This window comes from Talpa occidentalis, unplaced genomic scaffold (assembly GCF_014898055.3).
Source record: "Talpa occidentalis isolate TD23 unplaced genomic scaffold, MPIMG_talOcc4v2.1 talOcc4.14, whole genome shotgun sequence".
NCBI classification, from domain to species: domain Eukaryota; kingdom Metazoa; phylum Chordata; class Mammalia; order Eulipotyphla; family Talpidae; genus Talpa; species Talpa occidentalis.
Genome location: NW_023601433.1, coordinates 87,981,164 through 88,006,818, shown reverse-complemented (window position 1 = coordinate 88,006,818; position 25,655 = coordinate 87,981,164). Strand labels below are relative to the sequence as shown.

Genomic DNA, 25,655 nt, shown 5'->3' with positions numbered 1-25,655 from the left:
CCTAAACTCTAAAATGAATGTTAATGCCATCCAGGAAGGCGTGGTGCTTGAGGACATGTAGGTAAAATGGGTCAGAAATAACGGGACGCGTGGAAAGGCGTGTGGGCCTGAATCAAGCGGTAACCTCAGAAATACCAAACCGCCGCCTCAGCGGAGCTGTCCCTTCAGATGCAGTGACTGGCAGACCTGGGTCTCGAGGGCGAGGCACGGGCTGCTCCCGGGGGGCAGTGTGGGGGCGTCTACGTAAGCATGGCCAGGGGGCTCCGGAGGCTGGGCCACGGCCGTGGGTCTGCGGGATCTCCACCACGGAGGCATCGTGCCGTGACCGGAGGCGCGCCTCTACCTGGGGCCTCACAGCCCGTCCTGGGCAGACACTCAAAGGGATTCCAGATTCAAAGTCAAGTTGCGGAACACACCTGGCATGAATCAGAACATCAACCTCACATATGCCTCTTCAAAAAGAATGTTCTGCTGGGGCTTGCTGTAAAAATTTCTTGGGTCAATGTAGGTATTTACAGGGTTTCCTTCCTAGTGGCACTTATGGGTTTTAAGATTTTTAACGCTTAGCAAAACGCTTTATATAACTGATATTTTGAGATGGTTCCTCTCCTTTGTGTGCACCCGCTGGTGGATGCAGAGGCTGGTGCTCTGGCTGAAGGCCTTCCCACACTCGTCACACTTAAACGGCTTCTCCCCGGTGTGCACTCTCTGGTGGATGCAGAGGCTCGAGCTCTGGCTGAAGGCCTTTCCACACCCACAACATCTATAGGGCTTCTCCCCGGTGTGCACCCTCTGGTGGATGCAGAGGCTCGAGCTCTGGCTGAAGGCCTTCCCGCACTCGTAACATTTATAGGGCTTCTCCCCGGTGTGCACCCTCTGATGCATGCAGAGGCTGGAAGTGTGCCTGAAGGCCTTCCCACACTCCTCACATTTGAAGGGCTTCTCTCCGGTGTGCACTCTCTGATGCATGCAAAGGTTTGAGCTATTACTGAAGCCCCTTCCACACTCACTGCAGACGTAGGGCTTCTCGCCTGTGTGCACTCTCATGTGAATCTGAAGGTGGGAGCTCCAATTGAAGGCTTTGCCACACTCATAGCATTTATAGGGCTTCTCCACTGTGTGGATTTTCTTGTGTCTGTTAAGCTTTGTGGTGGTGCTAAAATCCTTACCGCAATCATCACATTTATAGACCTTCTCTCCAGTGTGGTCTCGCCAGTGAATATGAAGTTCTGATATGTGAAAGAAACCCTTATCACACTTGTCACATTTATGGGGCTTCTCAGCAGTGTGAATTTTCTGATGCATAAAAAGATCTGCTCGCTCAGAGAAAAATTCCCTGCACATGGGGCACTTGTAGATCATTTTTCCTATTTGGTATCGTGACTCAGAGGACAACGTTCCCTAAGCGCTACTACAGTCACAGAGCTGCTGGCTCACACAGTCTCTTATGTGGCCATCCTGGCGGCTTATCTCAGGCTTGCTCTATCCGGTAGGTGTAAGGTCGGCCTAAGCTTTTCCCTGCCTGTCTTTCTACGGAAGATTTCTTCCTGCATAGTGTTCCTCACTCAGTATTAGTATCGATTATAAAGTGACATTTACTTCCACATAAATTCTGTGACTCACTAACACAAAAAATTCTTTTAGATCCTGAGCTGTCAACATTCCAAGGGGCTTCCAAGGTGCAAACCTTTGCGATTTTAAGCCCCTAGAATCTTCCTCTTGTAGAGTAACCTCGCACTTCACACTCGTGGGAGAAAGGCCGCACGGCGTCCCCCGAGGCGGAGGGCGTGAGGCTGCGAGCTGGGCTCGACCCCCAGGCGGCGTCAGTCCGATCCTGTGCCCCCCACACATGGGCCAGGAAGCCCCCAGGAAGCAGCTCCTCGGGCCCCAGCACGTCAGTCCACGTTCTCGAGGAGCCCCACGCGGTATCACTCCAGGCTCCTGCACACAAATACAAACACACTGAACATGCCCTCTTTTTTGTCCAGAACACCGTTCCACAGAGATAGGACAGCAGCAGCACCGACCTCTTTTGATCTCGATCTCGAGGAAGAAGTCCTGTGTCTCGCGGAGAGATGGGCGCCGTGGGTTTGCCGGTCTGGAAAAGAGAATGTGCAGGTATCACACTCCTGCTCACAGTCCAAGAATGTCACCTGAGCCACACCCAGGGGGTATCACGGACACGGAAGGACCCCGCGGGAGACCACACGTCAGCAGGAGAAGCAGCTGTCCTGCGCGGGAGGAGAGGACACTGCCCCACCCTGAACTGCGGACAGGACGATGTTGCTGCTCTTGAAGCTGAAACAGGCATCTGCGTGGCTTTCCAATCCACGGAAAGAACACGCGTGTGACACCGGCATCAATTGCCATTTCCTGGCTTAAGTGTCCTCCGCGGCTTCCTGATGTGCTTACAACAGAATCCAAGCCTTCACTCTAAAACCCAAGGTCCTGCGTCAACCTGCACTTCCACCTCCGCCCAAGACGCGGAGCCCTCGGTTTCAGTTCTCACACGCCAGGCCCGCCGCCAGCCCTTTGGGAAGGTTGCTCCCTGGCCTTGGAGGGCTCTCCCTACCCGGAGTGGGTCTCCGTGTGCCGCCGCCTCTCCCCTACCTGCCCAAAGGTGGCCCCAGCCTAAGCTCTATTTTAATCTCCTTTGATCCCTTCCAAGCACAGAGGACTTGCAATTATCGGATTGTTCCTTGATGTCTGATATGTCTCTTGCACTAGGATGCACACGCCAAGGGGACTCTGAGCTGTCCCTGCTGTCCCCTGGCCCAGGGGAGGCACTCGCTTCACACGCGCTGGGGGCACCGGCAGAGCACATCACGGCAGCCTCCCCCTGCACACACCAGCTTCATGATGATGTAGCCGGTACAGGGACATCTCCCCCTGCCTCATCATCAGCCTTTTGATAGCTAACACGGGGCAAAATAAACAACAAACAGAAGGATGTGGAAACAAAAGAAGAAAATAAAGCCCAAAACATTCCATCTGAAACCCTTCTGGGCTGGGGACCCAGCCTGAGCAATCTGCTCGCCGGCCGCATTCCCGACACGTGTCAAGTAACTAAACATCAACTGATGGCCTTAAAATAACACTTTCAATAATACGTTCCAAAGACAAGGGTGCCAGGGAGATTCCTTTATGATTGAGATGAAAAGTAAATGGGGGTGCTTCCAGGGGAAAGTGTTAGAATGGTGAATTTTACTTGACACCAAAATCTCAGCAAAGTACAATCAATGCCCAGAAATAGTAAAAGCGGATCTAACCCTTCACCCTAGCAATCCCAATCTGAGAGATCGAGCCCAGGATATACTGGCAAAAATAGGGAGTGACGGTGCCGGGCGGTACTCACAGGCCACCCAAGGCCCAGCCACAGCCCCCAGGGCCTCCCGCGTGACATAGAGCGTGTGCAGCACACTCACACTCGCACATGCCTCGGAGAGGTTGCCTGTGTAGCTCTCACACACGCACGTGCCCCGGAACAGCTTCCGTTGCTGAGTAAAGCTGCAAAGAAACCAAACCTCTTTCGGTAGTTTAGCTGCGACAGTTAACACTGGCGTTTGCACAAAGCAGGACCATGCAAGCAACATTAACGTTGTTCGGAACCTAGATTCCATGTAAGAGAAACAAGACATGATAGAAAATCAGTATGAAGCAAAATCTGTAAGCTGGATTTAGAAATGCCAGTTCCGATGCATGTCGTTTTGGTTCCGGCACCAAAATGGTGATGACAAGTGGCGCAATCAGCACCCCTGGAGGGTCCTGGGGATCCGCTGGCTCTAAGGCCTGAGCAACACGGAGGACAGGAGCCTGGTACATGGGGCCACGACAGGGCAAGAGGGCAAGCCCGAGGCCCCAGATACCTCCCCACCCCCCAAGCAGGCCCAGCAGCACCCAAGGATAATGAACACGCCACTGAAACACATCAACACCTCCACACGCCAGGAGTAACAGTGGTTTCCAGGGCCGAAACGGAGAGGAAGCAGACAGATGGGCTCAGGCAGTGACTGGGGGGGCGGGGGGCATCAACATCTTCCCTGCAGACGCAGCGACAAGGACACTGGGCACGCACCCTCTTGCTCCTCTAGGAATGAGCCAGCAAAGTGTGAACCACTGAAATACGGCATTTGGGTCATGACAGAAATGGGCAAACATCGGACGAGAGACCTCGGGGGCCAATCACCTGGGCCCCCTGACCAGCCGGTGTCACTCAGAACAGCCGACCCAGGTGTGTCCAGGAACACAGAAAACCAAGCCACAGCGAGCCGCTTCCTCCGCGGTGGGAGCTCTGGAGCGCTCTTCTATTTGCAGGAAAAGCAGGGACAGAAGAACCGCAACAGTCCCAGAGGTGACCTAGCGCTCGGAGCCAGGGGAGGCGGCAAGGCACTGGCGGACCGAGGGCCTGCTCTGGGGCCTGGCCAGCGAGGCAGCGGCAGGGAGGACACGGTGAGGAGACACAAGTGGGGCCAGCAGCAGGTGACGCGGTGCTGCTGGGGCGCCAGGTGGGATGGTGCCACCGCAGTGACGGGGGCTAACGTCCTGTACTCTAGAGACAGCCCCCAGCTGCAGGATGAAGTGATGTGTGAGATGTGTCTTAAAGTGCTTCAGAAATTGAAAAAGGACAGAGAGCACACGTGGCAAGGCCGAGCCAGGTGTGGGGCAGGATGAACGAGCATCTGCTCCGCAACCGCCTGTCTGTCGTGCTGACGCTGGGGTCCCGAGGCACAGGGCAGAGGGGCCGGGTGTGTGCTTCCGCCCCACGGACCCCAGCTTAAAAAAGTTCCATTAAAGAATACCTTGTAAAAGCAATATAAGCTAGTAATTTTATTAAATCTAAACCCTCATGTTTCTTATATTAACTGTGTCTCTTACCCACTGGGTTTCCAGGGGACACACAGGCTTTCAGGCCCACACTACTGCGCCCGGGGCGCGGAGCAGGCCACGGGCAGCGCAGGCCACAGTGCGACGACTACCGCCAGGAAAACCGCCTGTGGAACTGCTGCTGTCGCTTCAACTGTCTTTCTGGATTACTGTTGTTTTTGACAGAAGGTCATTCTCACTTGCGGGTCGTGCGGTGAGGCACTGGGCAGCAGGAAACACCTGGCGGCCTGGGTCGCCCAGTCGGACAGCCGGGGAAACTGGGATTCTGGAAAACCCGCACGCCGCCACGCACCCTGCAGCCTCCCGGCGCTTGAAGACTCTTGGGAGGAGACTGATGGTGACACTAACAAAAGTGATTTGTCTTCACGTATTCTATCTAATAAAACATGAACATTTGCAAGATTCGCGTAGCTCAGTGAATGAACGTTTTCCAAATGACCATGGGTGAGAAGATAGTCATCACGGGCAAAAAAGCTCCTCAAAGTGCAGGAGAGGCCTCGGGTGACACATGGCGGGACGAGCGCTTGGCCAGCCGCCTTCCGGGGCCCTGCCCGCTCACAGCACCACGTCACAGATGAACTCACAGCGACGGGAAGGCTGCGAGGTTCCCTCTTCCGGCTCCGTTATCTGTGCGAGGCTGGGTTCTTCATTTATTTCACCCAAAACAACATATTGCAAGAGACTGAACACAGAAACAGATGTCTTTTATTTAAGCTGCATACATGCAAAGACATTTGCCGAAATGTAAATATTGCCACTCTTCCTACTAAATGTTTGCTTCAGAAAAGGGTTGTTTTTCATAAAAATGTCACTTGTGTTAGTATGTAGTGGTTTTATCATTACATTTTAATATAAATTACTCAACAAATACTTTCGTAAAGTTCTAACTTGCCATCACGGTAAACATGACTACCTACAACCCACGGGAACAGAAAGTTCCCACTGGCCTCAAGAACACTTTCTAAAGAGTAGAAGGACCCAGAGACTTGAGAAGTTTTCTGTCTTAACCCCACTTTCTGTCAAAGGCTGAAAGTCTGCGAACAACTGTAAATGAACACTTAGAGTTAGTAATTCCCATCAACTGCCATTATTACTCTGGATAGAAGAAACACTCACCCAAATTCCTCCAGAATAACCCGAGTAAAGTCTGTACACAAGAGGACCAAAAGGCGATGCTCCGAGGAAGCAGCCCTAGCGGAGAGGCCCTGGGGTGCTCAGCAGTTCTCCGGTCAGGCACAGCCTGCAGCTCCGACTCTCGGGCCTCGCCCCTGCCCAGAGTGGGCCCCGCCCACGGGGAGCACACGGAGCTTGTTTCAGTTTGGCTACAAATTCTCCCCCCTCATAAATGACCAGGAAGTCCCAGAAATCAACTCAGTCAGGTATCAGCTCCAAAGGCAGGGGCACCTCTGCCAGGCTCTTCTCTACGGGCCTTGGCACATGAACCTCAGCAGGAAGCCACACGCTCCGTGGTGCCTGACTGCTGCCAGGACAGGGCCAGAGGCTATTTGTCCTGCTCAAGGTCACCACCACTTGCCTCGGGGGCCTGGCACCCAGAGGCCGGGCCCAAGTCTGCCCTCAGGAAGCTCCGGTCTAACACAGAGTAGCTAACAAAGATTCACACTCTCAGGCCTAGTTCACCTCATCTCTGCCGTGCTGGTCTTAGTGACAGAACATTTTAGGATTCACGTAACTCCCTGGCTAAGACTACTGAATGCCAAGTCCATTTTTCTTTGCTGCTTCCAACACCAGCAGTCCTGGGAGAGACAGGAAGAGGCCGTCCAGCTGCCCAGGGCAAGCTTACTTTCCAGACAGGTGCGTCCATTGCCCAGCTGCCCCAGCAGCCCGCTCCCCAGAGGGCTTCCAGGGCCATCTTTCCTCTGCACATGCCCTGGGCCACCTCTGTGACGGCGGGTGACAGAAACCCCACCTGGCAGGGTCCAAGGCCTCTCGCCGTGGGGACCTGCTCACAGAGTCTCTGAGAAAGGCCCTCTGCCATCCCTACTGCTCTGAAGAGGCCGCTGAGGCCCCAGCAGGTCAGCTCCTCACGCTTCATCACCTGCTCTCCTGACGCGACCCTGGACGACCCACTGCCAGGCCCTCCTCTGCAGGGTGTTTCTGCCTCACAGAGGGCATGCACCCAGGCCACCTCATCTTGCTGACTGACTTCAGTAAGGGAAGGAGGAGGCAGGCAAAGCTGCAGGGGAAGTTTCACTTCTAGGGGCCCAAGGGAGCACCACTGCTCCAGGCCCAATCTCCTGGGGACACATCCAGGACACCCACACACCAGCCTCAGAACAGACTCCAGGTTTCTGTCCCACCCAGGACGCGCTCAGGTACTTGCAAGTCCCACCGGGTCACCCGGGCACCCTGCATGCTGGGAAGCGGGAATGACCAGGGGCAGGTTCCTCGGGGACCCATCAGTCTTGAGCCCGGCTGCCTGCCCTTGGGCAGCTCCTTAGTCACAGCCCCACCCTGCGCTCAGACGCTACAGTGCTCACGCAGCGCTGCTGAGTGTGCTCTGGTGAGCTTTTACTTCTGGAATTCAGAGAGCAACTTCCCCAAGGGTGCTGAAGTCAACTTTTCAGTTTGGTCACTGGCTCCAAACAGGATTCTCTGACTAAACTTTTGGTATCTCCTTCGGCGAAAGGACAGCCTCTGCTGAAGAAAGCCTCCGTGGCTGCTCCTGACCACTAGCTGGCCCCAGGGCACTGGAGCGCGCCCCTGACCCCAGCTCCTGGGGAAGCGAGCTGTCCCTGCCCTCGACCACTTCCTACCTGGGCCCACTTCCGTCCCCCCTTATTCCTGCCTGGGCTTCCACATGGCCTGCACGCAAGTCCCAGCCCCCATCTCTCCCTTAACAAAGCTCAATGGCCGACAGCCTGGGCGCTGGATTTCACGAGCTACAAGGACAAGAGCTGCTCCCATTTTGTACTTGGAAAATTGCTCTTCGTGTGACTTGGTGTAATGACTCCAAATGGAGAAAACACAAAAGATAAAACAAGTCATGTCTGATTTTCCTTTAACTAGAAGCTGCTGCAAAGGCCAGAGATGAAGTCCACAGAGCAGCAACGAGAAGCATCGCAGGGACGATGCCAAGTCTTCTTCTGGTCTGAGGCTACTGCACCTGCCACCCAGGAGAGACAGGAGGGCAGAGGCCCACGCCCTCGCTGGTCCTCCCACACACACTGCCTGGGGATGGCCAAGGGGCGGGCGGGGGCGGGTGGCTGGGTCTGCTCCTTGCTGTTCGGCTGCGGCTCATCTCAGACTGACCTGTGAGAGATGGATAATGACGTCTTCTACGCTGCCCTGGGATAATTAAAGGAGATAATAAAATGCAAAGGACCTATCAGCGACCAGCAGCATAGCTGAGGCTACATAAACATGGGCTTCCTCGCTTCCCTGATTTTAATTAGCACATGACACATTCATGCATGTGCCAGGAACATCATTCCACAGGCAGAGGCTCCCAGGACCTGACGCCCGGTCTCCCTGTAATTAGGGTTCCTCGTCTGTTCAAAGCCAAATGCTGCTCTCGCTCCTGCGCTGTCTCCCGCGCCTCCGTCGCTACCCTGCCCTTCTTGCCCCTTCGCCCTCCACTTGCAGGACTGTTTTAGGGACTTTCCTCACAGGCCGAACCCCTGATTTCCTGCACGCCAGCGCAGTGGGCAGGGCAAGATCTGCGTCCGTGATGGCACCGTGGACGCTGCACACAGCATGACCCGGCCAGCGGGTTGCAGCCCATCGGCACTGAGGGTCATCACGACTTGGGGGCGGAGCACTGCCCTTGCAATCACAAGTCCTAGGTTCAAATTCTCGACCCAACACTAAACCACTGTGTGAATGACCTCAGCTGATTTGGTCCCATAGGCCTCAGTTTATTCACCCACAAAATGGCCACAAGGCCCACTTTCGTCACGCACCCGCACACCAATGCTCCAGCGCTCACTCTATCCTCAAGCAGGAGCAGCACAGGAGGAGACGGGAAAAAAAGAAATCTTTTCGGGACGCAGATCTTTTCGGGACGCAGAGCAGCAGGCTGCCGCCCACACACAGGCCCGCACGTGAGGAGGGGCTGCCGTCCCTGCCCCGGCACTGGTGCCCCGTGACATCTGCCCTCCCCCAGCGCCGGGGCAGTCCTCCTCTTGGGACAGGCAGGAGCTAGACAGGACAGGCGGCGTGAGAGCAGGGGAAGGGTGAGGTCCCCACACAGCGAGAATGACTCTCGTTGACTGAGCTTACTTCCTCTCCCACTACCAGGACTGGCAGCCACGAGGAGAAAACCATGTCGGGCCTGGGAGGTAAAGGAACAGAGAGGGACACTCAAGCCACCCTTGGGAGGGGAGAAATGCCTCAGGCCACACGGGGCAAAGTCACAACACCCAGAAGAGAAGAGACAGGCCCTGGAGGTGTCGGCAGAAACAAAAAGTGGCCTTTTCTCAGGGACACTGGGAGTGGGGTGTCATGGCAGCTGGCAAGTCAAAAAGTTACAGGTATTTGTAAATGCACTTCTTCATTGTGGTAAAAACATAACACATAGGGCCTCCCCTGGTGGTGCAGCAGTTGAGTGCTGGGCTGCGAAGCTGCCCGCAGCCTCTGCAGCGTCAGTTCGATCCCCGGCTGCAGGCAAGGGTCCCACATGGCGCGCAGACCTCTCCTGCCGCCCGCTGCTCCCCCCAGCAGTGTATTTCGTCAGTCTGCCTGTTCTGCTCCCCGCTCTGGCTCTGGTGAATTCTCTCACCGTCCCGCGCTTCTGACTGTACCCAGTGCTTGTATAAGTAAATAAATAAATCTTTAAAAAAAAACCAAAACACATAAAAAGCACCAAGCACACATACAACTTGCTATTTTGGCCACTTGCAGTGCACAGGTCAGTGGTAGTAAATACATCTGCACTGCTGCTTTCTTCTCTTACAAAACCGAAGCTCCGTACCCACAGAACAACCCCCTCCCCACAGCCCCAGCAGGCGCCGTTCTACTCTCTGTGTCGATGTACTTGACTACTTTACATGTTTCAGATTCTGGCTATTTTTATGCCTGGGTCACAACTCATAACTCGTATTGTTTGACAGACCCACGCAAGCACATCGGGAGACGGCTCCGTGGGGGGGCTCTCCGAAAAGGCACCAAGCGCTGACTGCTTGGAGCCGACACGAGCAAGGGAAGGAGCATCACAGTCAGAAGCGAGGGCTGTCAGGAAGAGAAAGGCATCGCTGCCTGCTCTCAACGAGAGCCAGCAACTAGTCACAACAAACGCAGAACAGCAGAGCTCAGGGAGGGGAGTGGTGATAGCGCGTTACTTCTAGAATGTGCACTATAGTGACTCTGATAGCGAATCTGGCCAGTGGTCTCAGCACACATCCCTTGCTTCCAGGAGCTCTAGACTGAATCGTCCACGAGACTGAGCTAGAAATGCAAAGCCACCAACACATCATTACTAGCTGCACCAGGAATCCACCCCACGCAGCGTTCCATGAGCTCCAGGCCACGGGGAACGCCTTTCCCCATCACTAGTGGGGGCCCCCGCGCTTGCGACCATGAGCAGGAACTCATGGCCTGCCAGACCCACGTCGTAGGTTGCATCACCCCCCGCCCCAGGCCCAATAATGAAGAAGGCTGCCGAGAGGACCCACATCAGCCCAACGGGCAGAGATCGAGCCCCTGCCACTGTGCTCAGGAGCCCTGTCCAGACGTTGGGGTTTCCAAAGAAGGCCCCTTTGGAAAAGCTGATCAGGCCCCTCTATCCAGAGCAGCCTCACCTCACCAGCCTGGTCGCCTAGTCAGGAGAAAAGGTACCACACGTCCCCATGGGCTTCTCCTGGGGACCGCAGGTGGACCTGAAAGGACAGAGGCGTTCCCGATATGGAAAAATCCTCTCCCTCACACCAAGCCAACTGTCCTCATCGAGCGAGGAAATGGTATCAGGGAAAGGAAAATCCCAGAACCCAAGACGCCCACCTTCGGTGGCGAGGAAGATGGAAGCCGCGGGCCGGTCCCCTCCCAGGCCCGGTTGCCGAGGCGGGGCGTCCCTTTCTCTCGCTTCCCAGAAGCTCGGGGAAATGCACAATTTCATTCTCTAACACAGAGCTCCAGGCGGCACGGTGTTTGGATTTCAGCAATGACCAGATAAAAACGCACACACCCCTGTCCTAGGAGACATGAATGCTGTCTTCTTGAGTGGAGCTGAAGAGAGGGGAAAAGTCATTTGAAAAATGACCACCAAGCCCCGGCTCTAAAGAGCACAAAGGAAGCAGCTTGTGCCAGGAAGACCAAGCTTCCCAGGCTAAGTCTCAGCAGAAGTGGGGTGAGCCCACCCTCTCCAGGGGAGATAGCGTCCAGGGACTCACTTTTAAGGGGAAGGCTGTTACTCACTCAGCCTTTAGAGGAAAATGCCAGAAACTTAAGTAACAGATCCAGTCTTACAGTTTTAATATCTCAGAGAAGTCAGACACCCTGGGGAAGTAAAACAGAGAACAGGAGTTCAGAAGGCAGGTCTGCAGTCCAGAAGGCGTTCGGGGCAGCAGCAGGAAGCCTAAGAGCTGAGGGGACACGTGCAGAAGAGGAGCCAAAGTCAGAAGAAGCACAGACAGGACAAGACGCTCCTGCCGCCTTGAGCGCGAACAAGGACGGTTGTTCCAGGTCTAGGGAACTCAAAAGCCAGATAAAGGCAGGAGTTTAAGAAAATTATGAAGCAGGGGAGGCTTTTTCTTCACTGAGCCCTAAAGGGCACACGCTGAGACACCTGCAGTTTAGAAACCCATGAGCGGGTTCTCATTTGGGAAAAATGAGGAAACTTACCACAGTGACAGAGTCAAAAATCCCAAGTCCTTTCAGGAGAGGCGGCAGAAGCAGGGCCACGGTGGCTGGAGGGCTGAGAAGTCTTAGGCTGCTGCTGGGCTGCAGAAAGGCAGAGAGAAGAGCAGGAGGTTTGTGCCATGAAGAATTCGGGGCCACAATGTTTCCTGAAGTACTGTCTAGGACAAAAGCGGGGTCTCAGTTCCGAAGACAGGGGAGAGCCGCCGCTAGCTGCGATTCACACAAACATCCAGGATTCAAGGCATGTCGGGGACAGAGGGGCTGAGCAGACCCGAGGAAGCTCAGGAAGGAAGCCCGCGCAGTCTGCACGGCTGTGCGCGAGACACGGGAACCCGAGAGTCATCATTAGACTTTCGGTAAGAACTGTCTCCAAGTCGAGCTTTTGGTTCAAAGGTATTGAACACTGCATAACTGCCTCAGATTGGCTGGAACCCCAGAGAGTCTAAAATCAATAGAGTTTTCTCACTCATTTTTCAGCCTGGAAGAGGACAGGAGGCGCTCGGGCTGAACAGGATCACGCCCAGCCTTCCGCAGACCAGCTGTGCAACCTTCACCTCAGAGATTAGGACAAGAATCACTGAGATAATAAAGGATCTGGCCTGTGAGGTGACCTTGTAGAGTAGTTTAAGGATTAAACAAGCATGACAAGTACTTAAAATAATGCCTGGAAAAAGTTAAGGTCTATCAAAGATTAGCTATCCTGTCACGCTGTGTTTATTCCACTGTCCCATGTTTACATTTCACCGGGACATCTGATAGTTCTAAATGTTGTGAATCCGGGAATGGTGCTAAATCACTGTATGTGGTTCCCCAGAAATTTGGAGGACACAAGTGAACAGCAAAGTGGAATCTCCCCCGCGTGCTAGCAGCTCTCTGAAACAGCTGCATGGATTCCCGCAGAAATCTCGAACACAGGGACAAAGCCTGCAGGGCGCCCCGAGGGACCCCAGCGCAGGGAGAAGACCATGGGAAGGTGAAACTGTTCTCTGAGCACGGGTGGGGGGGGGGTTGTTTCTCTAAGGGAAGGAAGGGCTTTACTGGAAAAGAAGGCAGCTAACAGGCTCTACTTTAAAGGGCAGAACAGACTTGAAGAAGCTCAGCGTGCACATGGGCCTGGTTTGTCTCCCTCCCTGAGCCACAGCCAACCACGGCCCTGCTGGCTGCCAGCCCAGAGAGGGCTGCTGGGCCTGAGGGACCCCAATCCCCACCACGGCCGCGCCCCGGGTACACACCTGGCCCAGCGCTGAGGACACCAGCAGGAATACCAGCCAAGGCAGATGCCCCCATCCCGCTCTCTGGACTCTATGAGCGGGAATGAAGTGATGGGCTATGAGAGAGGCAGCAGTGGGAAGGTTCTGAGGGGCTACTGCAAACTCTGTCGCGAGGAGCCACCTCTAGATGAGGTACAGGAGAGACAGGTTGTGTAGGCAGAGAGCAAGGCAGATGGCAGGGGTGGGGTGGGGGGAGCTACAGAGGAAACAAGATGCCCCGAGAGGCCCAAGTCCCCAGCGGCCTCAGTCCCCGACAACTTTCTGGTCTGGGCATGTCCTCACACCAAAGCCCATTTCTTAAAATGACCTGAATGAATCTCTGCTCCTTGCAAGACGAGGTCCCTAATCACAGCAGTGACTTCAGCTCCCTTGAGGATGGAGCTTTCCCAGGAAGCAGCTCGGTGCCACAACAGTTCCTGGGGCACCCAGCCCTCACAGCCCTGCCTCGAGACCCCTGCTCGGCCTCCTCAACACCCACTCCCTGCCCCACCCCTCTGCAAGCCGCCCCCCTGGGCGCCCTCCCAGGCACACCTCAAGCTGTCCCTGCAGGGGCTCTGACCCCTGGGGAGACCAGCCTCCAAGTCCCCAGCTCCCCGCGCACCTCACACGCCTCGGGCCTCACTAAGCCCCTCGACCCACCCTGCCAGGCACGTGCGAGCCCTGAGGGCAGGTCCCAGTGCCACCGCTGAGCTCAGCCCCGCTTAGCCTGAGTGATGCCCACGCCACACTCCCGCCCAGCCGGTCTCGTCTTCTGAGCTGTGCCTCCGTCTGCAGACACTTCCCGACAGGCCCCCCCGAGAGCTGGGAGCCCCAGCTTCACCCCGTCCTAGTCCCTCTGAAAGGCAACTTTGTCTTCCCTCAATAACTAGCTCAGCGAGGAGCTTTAAGGACAGCTCTCTTCCACGCCCCCAAAACACCTTTCACCTTCGCGCTCACGCTGCTAGCGCCTCCCCCCAGCACTGAGACACAAGGCGAAGTCTCTTCTGCATCAAGGAAAACCCACAATGCACCGGATGTCTTCTCAGGCTGCTACACACGCCTTCTCTCTCCGTTTTCCCTACCCGGGCTTCTTAATGACTGACTTTCCCGATTTCTCCTTCGCCGCGCGCTCCTTCCTCCACCGCCACACCACAGACGTGCCTCCTGCTCACACTCGAGGGCACGGGCCGCCCCCACCTTCCTGGACACTGCTGCCCGTGCTCCCCGGCGGCTCCCCGGCCTGCCTCTGCTCTTGCTGCAGAGACCTCTACTCAGGCCACCTGGCCCGCGGCCGCCCCCGCGCCGGCCTCCCGGGGCTCCCACTTGGCCCCCTCTGCTCCCAGGCTCCAGCCGGGCTGGCTTTAACCATCAAGCCCGCTAGTTCTCACATTCGGCCGTTCAAGAAAATCTTTCACAGGCGGCCTTGCCTCCACGGCGCGTCACACCCCCAGAGGGCGCTCCCACACTTGCGAGCGGCACAGCTGGTCTCGCGAAGGCAGCGGAAGCCGAGCCGAGCCGTGGACGGCTCCCGCCCGCTTCCCCCGGCTCCCGGCTTCTAAGCGGGAATCTGGAGACGGGCCACGCAGCGCTAAGCCCATCACCGTGTAGAGATGGAGTAGAAAGTTCCTGAATACTGGCTTGCCGAGAAGCCGGACGCAAGTCCGCCAGCCCATGCTGTGACCTGGTGAAATGGTGTTAAAGCCCATCCAGCTTAATTCCACGCATCTGAACGGCCATCTAGAAATAACTTTCAAGGCCAGAGGGGCATAACGGGAGTTTACTCAGCAGAAGGAAAGGGTCCCAGTTATTTCTATAAATTGTGTTATCGTTCACCACAGAGGCAAGGCTGATAGTTTTGGGACAAAGGTTTGCTGACTACAAAGAGCTCCTTGCAAGAGCTGCCGCAACACCCTGGAAGGCGCGATCACGGGAGGCCGTGGAAACGGGCGATGATTATTTCACGAACTTGCATGGTATAAAAAAATACATGCGCTCCAGAACAGCTTTACTGAGTTTCTTAGAACATATCAGGTGACACGAGAGACACGTCAAGTTCTAGAGTCAGGACGAAGGCACGGACATGCTTCAAGTGTTAGAACGGAATACAAACTACTCCTTTTTTGAAATTAAACTTGGAAAGCTTATAATACAACCCCAAAACTAGACCTCTTTAAAAAACAAAACAAAACCCTCCCTTTCCCCAATTTCTGTGTAAGTGAACACCCGCCTGGGCACTGGTTACGCACCTCGTGATCCTCCCACTTGGAGGGACCCGGCAACACTCGGCCCCAGGCTAAAGATGACTTCCTGGGCCTGTGGCCACCTCTCTGGGCCATTTAAAACCACTGCAGCCCAAGTGGGCCAGACAGATCTGCTCCACAGGCCCCGTCACAGCAGGCACTGGGGTGGGGGTGAGGGAGCGGGCACCCAACAAAGCCGACAGGAGTCTCTTCCCTGGGGGCTCAGAATTAGGAAGGGAAAAAACAGGTCTGCACGGTTTGCTGGCAGGGGCCAGAGGCTCTGGAGAGGCAAAGGCAGTGCACACGCGCGGCTCCTGGAACATCCCACCAGCCAAGACCCCTCCCCTGGTGCCACGGCAGTGCCTCCGAAATCCTCCACTTGCGGCATCTCTGACGATTTCATTTCTGGCTGAGACCCCTCCTTAGGCCCCAGCGGCCCCTCTGCAGGCGCGCATCACCTGCCCCACGGACCGCCCGGGCTTGCCCCTCCTCCTCCTGCTCTACTTGCTTTTGCCATGGCCACGGCTTCCACGACCAGCCTCCTGGCATGGACCCGGCTGGTGATTCTCAAATCCCAGCCCATGCTTGTGCTGAGACAGAGCCATCGCCCCCAGCCAGTCAGCCACCGACACCCAATCCCCAGGGCACAGGATGAGAAGGGCGATGAGGTCACGAGGTGGGATCAGCACCCTTACAAAGGACACCCCAGAGACCTCCCTCTCCCCCCTGCCACGGTGCACCCAGTGGAAAGATGCCGTGGTGAACAGAAAGACAAGGCACCTGGCAGCCCCTCCCCCTCAGACTTCCCCGCCTCTGAACTGCGAGAAAGAAACGCCTGCCTGTGGATGAAGACCCCCGTCCCCGCGGAACTGGCCCGTCCCCGCGGAACTGGCCCCGCAGCCAAGGGAGCCAGGCCTCTCCTGACGCCAGGAGGCTCTTCCCGGCGGATGCGGAGCGAGGGCAGCACCTGCCTCCATCCTGGCCCGCCCTGTGGAAGGAACCAGTTCAGCAGCATCAACAAAAATGACTCCGACCCGCCAGGCCCGCGGCGACGGGACAGGCTCGAGGGCCCTGGCACTCTCGGGAGGGACGGCCACCGCCGCCGGGGGCAGGCCTGACGAGCCCCGAAGACAGTCACCATGGTGCCACGTCAGGCCGGGCGGTCCTGGCTCCGCTAACAGTCCGGTCTCAGGCAGACACAGTCCCTGGCCTGAAACAATGTACATAATTATATTTCAAGAAAAATCCGACATCTAGAAATTGATTTTAACATAGAATTTGAGTGCGGTGTCCAGCCACTCAAGGCGCATGTGTCTGCCGTGTAACATCACCCTCCGCAAACCTCTCAGGAAGGACCGTGTGGCCTTTAAGTCCTCTGCACTCGGCGGGACCAAAGCGGGACGTGCCAGCTCCCCAACGGCTGCTGCACCCTCAGCTACAGTGAGTGGACCCACCAGTCCCTCAAAGCCAACTGCCAGAGTCAGAAACCCGGTCACAACCCCCCTTCTACCCCCTTTCCCCCATTTTCCTCTGCCTCCCGAACCCCTTCGGAATCCCCCTGCACCATCTCAGCCGTAACCCAGACCTCCGCCATCTCCCCGGACACTGCGCCGGCCTCCAGCCCCCCCAGCCCCACGCTAGGACCCACTCCAACACAGTCTTTCTAAACTGAAAAATGGGTTACTACTCCACTTAATATCTTCCACTAGCACTTAATATCTTCCATTAACTGTCAACATTATTTCCAAATTTATTCACAGGCTTATCAACTCTGAGTGGCGGGTGCTCCTACTGACCGCTCACCTCTGCCCACCCTCACCCCCTTCTGGTCCAGCTGCACCAAGCGTCAAGTTCCCAGGTCTCACCTGCCCCTAGACCTCACCACGCTGCTCTCCTCCTCCTGCCCCTCCTCTCCTTTCATCTCCAGGCCGAGGGCTCACACTTGCTGGTCCCTCCCCGCCTGCCTTCAGGCCTCCCCTTAGGTTCCCCTTCTCTAGTCTTCCCTGACTCTGGGTGTACATCTGTGCTCGTGTTCCATTACGTGCTCCCGGAGCCCGCACATGTCCGCTCACCTCTCCCCAGCACCTGCCGCATGCCCACAACAGCCCTCGGGAAGTGAGGGCACACCCGCCTCCAGGCTACCCCTCCGGCTGGCCCACGCAGCAGGCGCTTGCAAGCCAGCAGCAAGCATCTCCAAGCTCCTGCCTCAGTCCAGCTGCTAATGCCTCCTGGTCCCGAAAAACCCAGTTAAGGACAACTTGCTCTGACAAGATCTCTGTGTGTTAGCAACACTGCAAGTTAACTAGGAAACTCCATGCCCATGTGTAAGTTTCCGAATTTACACCACGGATATAAATTTAGAAGCAAGAACTACTCTGATTCTGGATAATGCTAAGAAATTTTCCTCCAAATAGTGGAAGCAACAAAATTCATTATTCCCAATGTCACACACAAAAAATGTTTAGACACTAGTTTTCAGAATACACTTTAGAATATACTTTAATCTGTGACAAGGCAAATCTGCTTTTTAAAGTGTATATACCTACAAATCATATTGTTAACCTAAGTCCTAGATACAATGTGCCTTTTGAAACTAAACAGACCATTATAAACGTAATCATCTTCGAAAACATTTTTAAAAGCTAATTTTTTTTAAATCACCCAATATTCTAATGCCCAAACTCCACAATTTCCTTAAGATTTTTATCTAATTTCTTCTAGCCATTTTTCCACCATTGGTTTCTCTGGAGGACTGTTGGGATTTTTAACTATGAGCTTTATTTTTAACTATGAGCTTTAGATAAATATGCTATTTTGTACCTTGATTTTCTTCCACTTAACACAGTCAAAAGCATCTCAGTATACTTTATTCATAAACACTTGAATGGCCATGTATTATCTAATGAACATAACCTAGCTGTCCTACAAATGCACCCTAAAATAATTCTACATAATCTCCTTCTATTTATTCTTTGATCATTTCTAGATGGTTGCTACATCTGGGGCTTGAATTAAGACTCTGGATACATATGGTCAATGTAACAGAAATGTGTCACATTTTTATGACATTCTCTTCAGGACAAGGTATTTGTTTCATCTAATTGTTTCATCTAAAAATAGGCCTTGGGCCTCCCCGGTGGCGCAGCGGTTGAGCGCTGGGTTGCGAAGCTGCGCGCGGCCTCTGCGGCGCCAGTTCGATCCCCGGCTGCTCCCCGGCCACCAGAGGAGGGTCCCACATGGCGCGCAGACCTCTCCTGCCGCCCGCTGCTCCCCTCAGCAGTGTACTTCGGTCCTTCTGCCTGCTCTGCTCCCCGCTCTGGCTCTGGTGAATTCTCTCGCCCTCCCGTGCTTCTGACTGTACCCAGTGCATGTATAAACAAAACAAACAAAGAAACCAGCAAACAAATAAATAAAGCATGCCTCTATAAAAAAAAAAATAAAAATAAAAATAGGCCTTTGGGGCTCCCCGGTGGCGGCGCAGCGGTTAGTGCTGGGTTGCGAAGCTGCCCGCAGCCTCTGCAGCGCCGGTTCGATCCCCGGCTGCTCCCCGGCCACCGGAGGAGGGTCCCACATGGCGGCCACCGGAGGAGGGTCCCACATGGCGGCCACCGGAGGAGGGTCCCACATGGCGCACAGACCTCTCCTGCCGCCCGCTGCTCCCCTCAGCAGTGTACCTTGGTCCTTCTGCCTGCTCTGCTCCCCGCTCTGGCTCTGGTGAATTCTGTCGCCCTCCTGCGCTTCTGACTGTACCCAGCGCTTGTATAAATAAATAAATCTTTAAAAAAATAATAAAAATAAAAAATAAAAGTAGGCCTTTGTTAAACTGATATGGAAAAACTGTTACATCTTTACTACAAAAGCAAACAAAAGCAAATGCTCATTGCAAAAATGCAAAGCTGTTGAAATAAACATCAGCCTCCTCCATGCTTCTTTCCTTATAAGCAGTAACAGTGTTTTCCACCTATACCTCCTCATTTTTTATTCCAAACAGGTACATATACTTAAATGTTTCATTTTGTAACTTTCCAATAATGAAATTAAACTTGCTTTTTGGAAGAAAAATACCAGATGGTCTCACTCATAGCAGGAATCTAGAAAACTTAAATAAGGGACCAGGAAAATGAATAACTATAAGAAAGTGAAAATCAAAATCAACAAAAAACTATGAACCAGAGATACTCTATGGGGGGTGGGGGGCGGGAGGGGAGGGACTGGGGTCAGAATGGGGGGGTTGCAATTGTATGGGGAATATAAATATAAAATTTATTATTTAAAAAAAATAAACTTGCTTTTTGGGGGGTTCACTCATTCAGGCTATGTCAATACATCAAAGTTAAGTAACACTGCATAGCCTAGAGGTACTGAAGCTTATCCCTGATTTATTTCCACTTTTCTTCATTTTAGGTGATGCTACAACAAAGAGTTCATGCTGACTCTGCCATTCCTTGCAGTGTTAAAAGCAAACTTCACTTCTCAAGAATGTGTCATGTGCCTTCTCCATAGTACACCCTTGAGTATCTTTTTAGCTTTTGCATGATAGTCCTAAAAAAAATCTTGTTGCTTGAATTTCCATTTCCCTAATCACGAGGCAGGTGGAGTTCCTCTTCATTGCCTTGACACTTTCATTTTCCCTTCTGAGAAAGGATCCATACATATCCTCCTCCATTTCTTCATTGTTATCAATTCAATTAATCCTTTATACATGTTACAAAAAACTTTCCCTGTGTGCACCTTGCAATATCTTTTGTCCCACAGAAATATCACAGATGGTCAAATTGATCAATCTTTCATGATTTGGGTCTTGGTCTTGCCTAAACACCCACAAAACATTTTCCAACATAATGGATCCTCCAAGATAAGAAACTGTTATATTTCCTTTTAAAATTTGCATAGAGGGCCTCCCTGGTGGCACAGGGGTTAACACGCAACCGATGAAGCAATCCGCAGCCACTGCAGCGCGAGTTCGATTCCCGGACGGCCAGGGAGAAACCCACAAGGCGGGACAGACCTCTCCTGTCCTCTCCTGTCTCGCCTGCTGCTCCCCTCGGCAGTGTACTTCGACCCATCTGCCCGCTCTGTCTCTGATGAATCCTCTCACCTCCCCCCGCCCCTGTATCACTGGCCTGCAACCCAGTTCTTGTATAAAAATAAATAAATCTTTTAAAAAATAAATAAAAAATAAATAAAATAAAATTTGCAGAGTGTTTTTGTTTTTGAGTTAGTTCTTTAATCCAAATAGAAGTAATTTAACGTATTGGGAAGAAAGGACTTTCTTTTCAAATAGTCATTTTTTGCTGCATACTACCTTGAACAATTATTTCTCAGGTGCTTGAAATACCAACTTTGAACTAAATCTCTACACATAAGCAGGTCTGTTACCGGAGTCAGTGCTGCTCCTCTCTGACCTGTCCATTCCTGTGCTCACCATTTACACCACTGCAGTATTGCCCTGTGCTCTGGTATCTAGCAGAGCAAATCTTCCACCACTATTTTTCTATTTGAAAAATTTCTTGGCTATTTTAGCATTTATTCCTTTGGATAAGTTTTAGAAGAATTTCACCAAGTGTCCAAAATAATTCCAAAAATAATTCCCACTGGGATTTCAACTGAAATTATAGTTTAATTTCTTGAGTATTGCAATCTTTACAATACCTTTGCTCCAGAAAACATGTCTGTCCATTTAAGTTACTTTTAATTTTTTTATAAAGATTTCACTTTTATTCATAAAACTTTCATATGTTTAAGTCTTATCCTTAAATGTCTTCCAGTTTTGCTCCTATTAAGAACAGAATCCTACTTTTCTGTAAGAGTAACTGCAAGTCATTTTATTATTAGTGAGATTATACCTTTCCAAATGTTTAACAAATTCTATTTCTAGCCAGTGAACTGTGTATCCACATCCTATAATCACTTGTGTGGAGTTTCATTATTTTCATTTCTATGAGTTCTCCACATGCTGAAAGCATTAACTCTTCACTTACAGGGTTTGTTCCTTGTCACAAGAAAATATTTTTCCTATTTTGTGGCTTGGCTTTTAATCCAAAGGTTGCTGTTTTCCCTTTCTTCTTAAAAGAAGTTTTAAGTTATTCTGTGGTCTAATTCAGATTCTAACTCATAACAGACCTGACTGACCCCTGGGTGTAGGCCCTGTCCCTATCCCTCACCACACCTGCACAGTAGGTAGTATCCCCTCACTGAAAACACCCCAGCTCAGGTGTGTCTGATGGCAGAGCCTGTGCTCCGGCCACCTCAGCATACAGAGCTCATTCCAGATGTTCAGTATTTACTTCCATATGTTCTTTATGATGTGGGCGCATTCAGGATGATTTCTCATTCTTACATCACCACATACAGTTGTTTATTTTGGGGTGCTAAATAGCTCCCACTAAGCTATACAGATGCTCTCAAGTCACATGCCTGTTTTAATGAATGTGACTGTAACTTGTTTAAATATTAGACGGGCTTGTCCTGCTTCACTGCTCAGAATTATTCTGCACAGTTTACCAAAAAGGACATCTCTGCAATGCTGACACACGGCCCCTAGGAGCACAGCCCGCACATCCAGGATCACCCCCTCTCTTCCAGGGAGATGGCACTGGTCTCAATACGATGGTGCCTAGTGCTTCATGCTGCATTGTGATTACAGTAGTCTAGTGGTTTCTTTCCATTCTAGCTCTGGCCAGTTCATTTCTAGTAATCAGAAAGCTATAAATTTTATTTATGCACTCTGTGCGCAGTCACTGCCTTAACTTCTGTGCCTTATTACTCTCATTGTCGTAGTCAAAAGTATCTACAAACGTATCTCTTCATATTAGAGCTTCCATTACTCTTATTTCATGTACTGTACTTTGGCAAGACTTACCACGATCACGTTAAACAATATCCCAATTTTGAATCTAACTGATACTTTTCTGTTTAGTATGAACAATTAATAACATTTATGTGTATATTATGCATTAAAGAAGTGTCTTTCTATTTCAATTCTTTGGAAATAAGAAACAAGGGCTTAGTTTATTTTAATCAAATACCTATTTTGACCTTATTTTTGTTGGTAATTTGAATTTAAATGTGAACTCCAGGGGAAGACCAAGTCTCTTCTACCTAAGATCTCTGAAGTGGCCTACCTAGTCTCCCCCACTTCCACTGCCACCCCCAACTCACCCCCACGTTCTGTACTGAGCAGCTGGAGCAATTGTTTAAAAAATGCAAATCTGATTATGTCATTCCCTTACTTAAAACCTTGTAATGGTTTCCCATTTCACTCAGAATAAAATAAAACATCCTTAACCTGCCCTACAAGACCCTACATGATCTGGCCCCCTGCCTAGCCACACTTCCCCCTCACCCACTTCAATCTACCCACAAGTCAATCTTTCAGTTTCTGGAATGGGCAATGCTTTCTCCCCCTCCAGAGCCTTCCCACATGCCATTCTCCTGCCTGGGAAATTATCCCCCACTTCACTACAGTAACGCCTACTTACCCTTCAGAACTTAGCTCAAATCTTTTTGCAAAAAGGTCTTTCCTGGGTCCTGTCACCTCATTCTAAAACCTGGTCTCCTTTTAATACTGTCTGTTATTGCTGGGGCTACTTAACTTTCAGAACAGAGATCACAGTTTGTGATTATACATGTCGCTGTGACTGTGTTTAATTTCTGATTCCCTGCACCCCGAGTTTATAAACTCTAAGAGAACAGGGACAAGGTGGTTTTGTCGGTCATGCTACAAAAGCAGTCATAGATACTTGGATGAAAAAAACTACCTACACAGCTCCTAATTGTACCTCTTACATTTAAAACAATAACTATCATTAAATCACTATTTAAATTATTACAACTCCTCTGGATACTGCCTAAAGATTCAGTTAAGAATCCATTTTACCTGAAGGACAGAAAAGCTAGCTTGAATCTGCTGTTGCCACAGGAAAACACACATAAAAATTTACAATACTAGGAAATACATTTTGTTTAAATATCATAAGTTTTCTGTAGTGTTCAATTTATTGACACTTTCTTCTCAATCAACTAATCTCTACGCCTTATAATTGAAAGCACATAAAGCACTAGGAAAAAAAATGCTTTGTAAAATACCCTTCAAGAAGTCTAATGTAATAACAGTGCTTAACAAAAATTAATATAACAAAATTATGCATTAGAAGGGTGTTGTCTAAGAAAGAAAGCCTTCTGAAAAAATGTTGGCTAAGTCTAGTATTCTGTAACACAAACATCCGGACAAAACAGAAAATGTCAACTATACTGCAAATAAAAAATCCTCTTGGATCACAAAAGCTAACGAAACCTACACTTACATTCCACTTTATAGCTACAGAGCACTTTCACATACATCCTGTGGGTGAGCACTATGGAGTCGATAGAGCAAAAGAAAACTGAGGCGAGGAGTGATCAAGTGCCCTCCCCAAGGTCACAGGACTTGAAAGTAGTAGACTCATAATTAAATGGGGGAGGGCGCGGCCCCCATGTCAATTTCTTAACCAAAGAGAACTTCCATCATAAACGCCCAGTGTCTGTAATTAGTGACTTGTGCTCCTTTCATTAAAATTTCATTTCACTAGAGAACCACCACCACCCCCAAAAAAAAAAAAGAAAAAAGAAAAAAAGAAAGGCTGTTTTAAAAATAATGTTAAAACTTACATTCTCATCGATCCAGGAAACGGCTAAACTAGGGTATTCCCAAACTATGGGACATGATGCAGCAGTTCTCCAAAATGAGTTAGCATATTATAAGCGAGAATCAAGACAGAATACCCTAGCACTTGTTACAACAAAGATAACACAAGTACTCACACACTTAAAGTATTTTAAAAGATCCACAAGGACACACACCCAACATGTAACAGTTGCTGCCTCTGCGGAGAGGACCTGGTAGTCACGCTTCAGCCGTGCAAGTGACCCTGTAATTTTTACAAAGAAAATACATCAGGTGACTGGCTTAAATTTTATTGTAAACATTGGAGTTAACCTGTGGGCCGAACAAGGTCGGTTTTCTGCTCTAAAATGCTGCATCAGCCCCTCTAAAGGAAGCAGGGGCCCCCTTTCAAAGAGAGGGAGAGTAAGCCGAGACAGTCCACCCTGCTGGACCACACTCGGCCCGCACGCCACAAACGTCCCCGTGGAGAGGCAATCGCGCACTCCTGTTTTGCTTCACACGCCGGGGCTCCTTTGTCGCCCTAAGACAACCCACCAACAAACTAGCAACTAGGAGAGTCCGGGGCGGGCTCCTCCGGAGACTCCGCGGCGAGAGTTGGCGAGAGGGCGCTCACAAAGGAGCCGAGTTCTGAGGGAAATGAGAGGCGACGGGGCAGCGCGGCGCGGGCAGACGGATCCGGACGGGGAGCTGCCCGGGAGGCGGCGGGACACCGAGTTAATCAGCCGCAGGGCGCGGGCAGGAAACCCGAGCCGCGTCCTGGAAGGGGAGAGTGGACGCGAGCCGCGGCGCGGCCTCTTTACCTGGGGCGAGCGGCGGCCTCGCGCTGGTCAGACAATGGAGGCGTCCGGCGGCGGCCGCCCGCGGCGCGGGGGCGCGAGGGGCTCCTCGGCGCCGGGCTCGGCCCTCGCGGGCTCGGCCGGGCCGCGGGCGCCCCGAAGCAGCCCGCACAGCCCGCGCCCCGCGCGGCCATTACCGCCTCTCCCGGGACCCGCCTGGCCGCGCTCCAGGGCGCGGCGGCCCGGGCGGCGAAGGCGCTCGCGCCCCCCCGGCCCGCGGCCGCGACAACAATGGGGCCGGCTCCGGGCCGGCTCCCGCGGGCCGCCGCCCGGCCTCGCCCCGGCCGCTGCCCCGCGCCGCCGGCCGCCATCGCCGACCCCGGCCCCGCGCCCGGGCGCGGCCGCCGCCGAGGCCCGAGGCCAGCGCGGGGCGCCCGGGGCCCGGCGGGGCGCGGCGCTGACCTTCCGGCGGGCGCGGGGCCGGCCGAGGCCGCGCCGAGGGACGGGCTGTTTCCTTTTCTTGACGCCCCGCGTCCCCCGCCGCCCGCGCCCCCCGCCCGCCCGCCCCGCAGCCCGAAGAGCCGGCGAGCGACGGCCGCGCGGCCGCCCGGAACTCACTGCAAGTGCGGGGTGGGGGCGCCCCCGGCCGCGGCTCCGCGCGCCCACCCGCCCGCTCCGCCGGGGCCGCCTCACAGGTGCGCCTCCGAGCCGCGCGCGCGCGCTCCGCTCACCCAGACGCCTCCGGGGGACCGCGCGCGTGCGCACGCGCCTCGCCGGCCGGCCCCCGGGGAGCGGGGGCCGCACGCATGCGCGCCGCCCGGCCCTCGCCCCGGCACCCCCCGCCCGGCCGCCCGCGCGCGCCCGGCCCCCCTCCCGGCCGGTCCCGGCGGCGCGCCCCCGCGCGGCGCGCGCGCTCCCGCGCGCCGGCCTCGCTCCTCCCCCCGGCCCCTCCCGGGCCCGCGTTACCCGGGGCAACCGCAGTGCGGCCGCACCTGAGCCGTGCGCCTGCGTCCCGCCGGCCGGACCC

At 53.2% G+C, this 25,655-nt stretch overlaps 1 protein-coding gene across 6 annotated transcripts; it reads right to left on the bottom strand.

The window, feature by feature from the left end:
• Positions 1-494: 494 nt before the first annotated feature.
• On the bottom strand, positions 495-25,637 carry ZNF664 (zinc finger protein 664). Of its 6 annotated transcripts, XM_054695412.1 has the most exons (5): positions 25,247-25,273; positions 24,029-24,096; positions 11,680-11,778; positions 2,028-2,098; positions 495-1,941 (listed from the first exon to the last, which is right to left on the bottom strand). In XM_054695412.1, the coding sequence occupies exon 5, from the start codon at positions 1,360-1,362 to the stop codon at positions 577-579; it is 786 nt and encodes a 261-aa protein (XP_054551387.1). In that variant the 5' UTR covers positions 1,363-1,941; positions 2,028-2,098; positions 11,680-11,778; positions 24,029-24,096; positions 25,247-25,273; the 3' UTR covers positions 495-576. The 6 variants fall into 6 exon arrangements, with proteins under 6 accessions (XP_054551387.1, XP_054551389.1, XP_037367210.1 ...); XM_054695414.1 differs by lacking the exons at positions 24,029-24,096; positions 25,247-25,273 and adding an exon at positions 25,621-25,637; XM_037511313.2 differs by lacking the exon at positions 24,029-24,096 and having other exon boundaries at positions 25,247-25,292.
• Between the last annotated feature and the right edge of the window lie 18 nt (positions 25,638-25,655).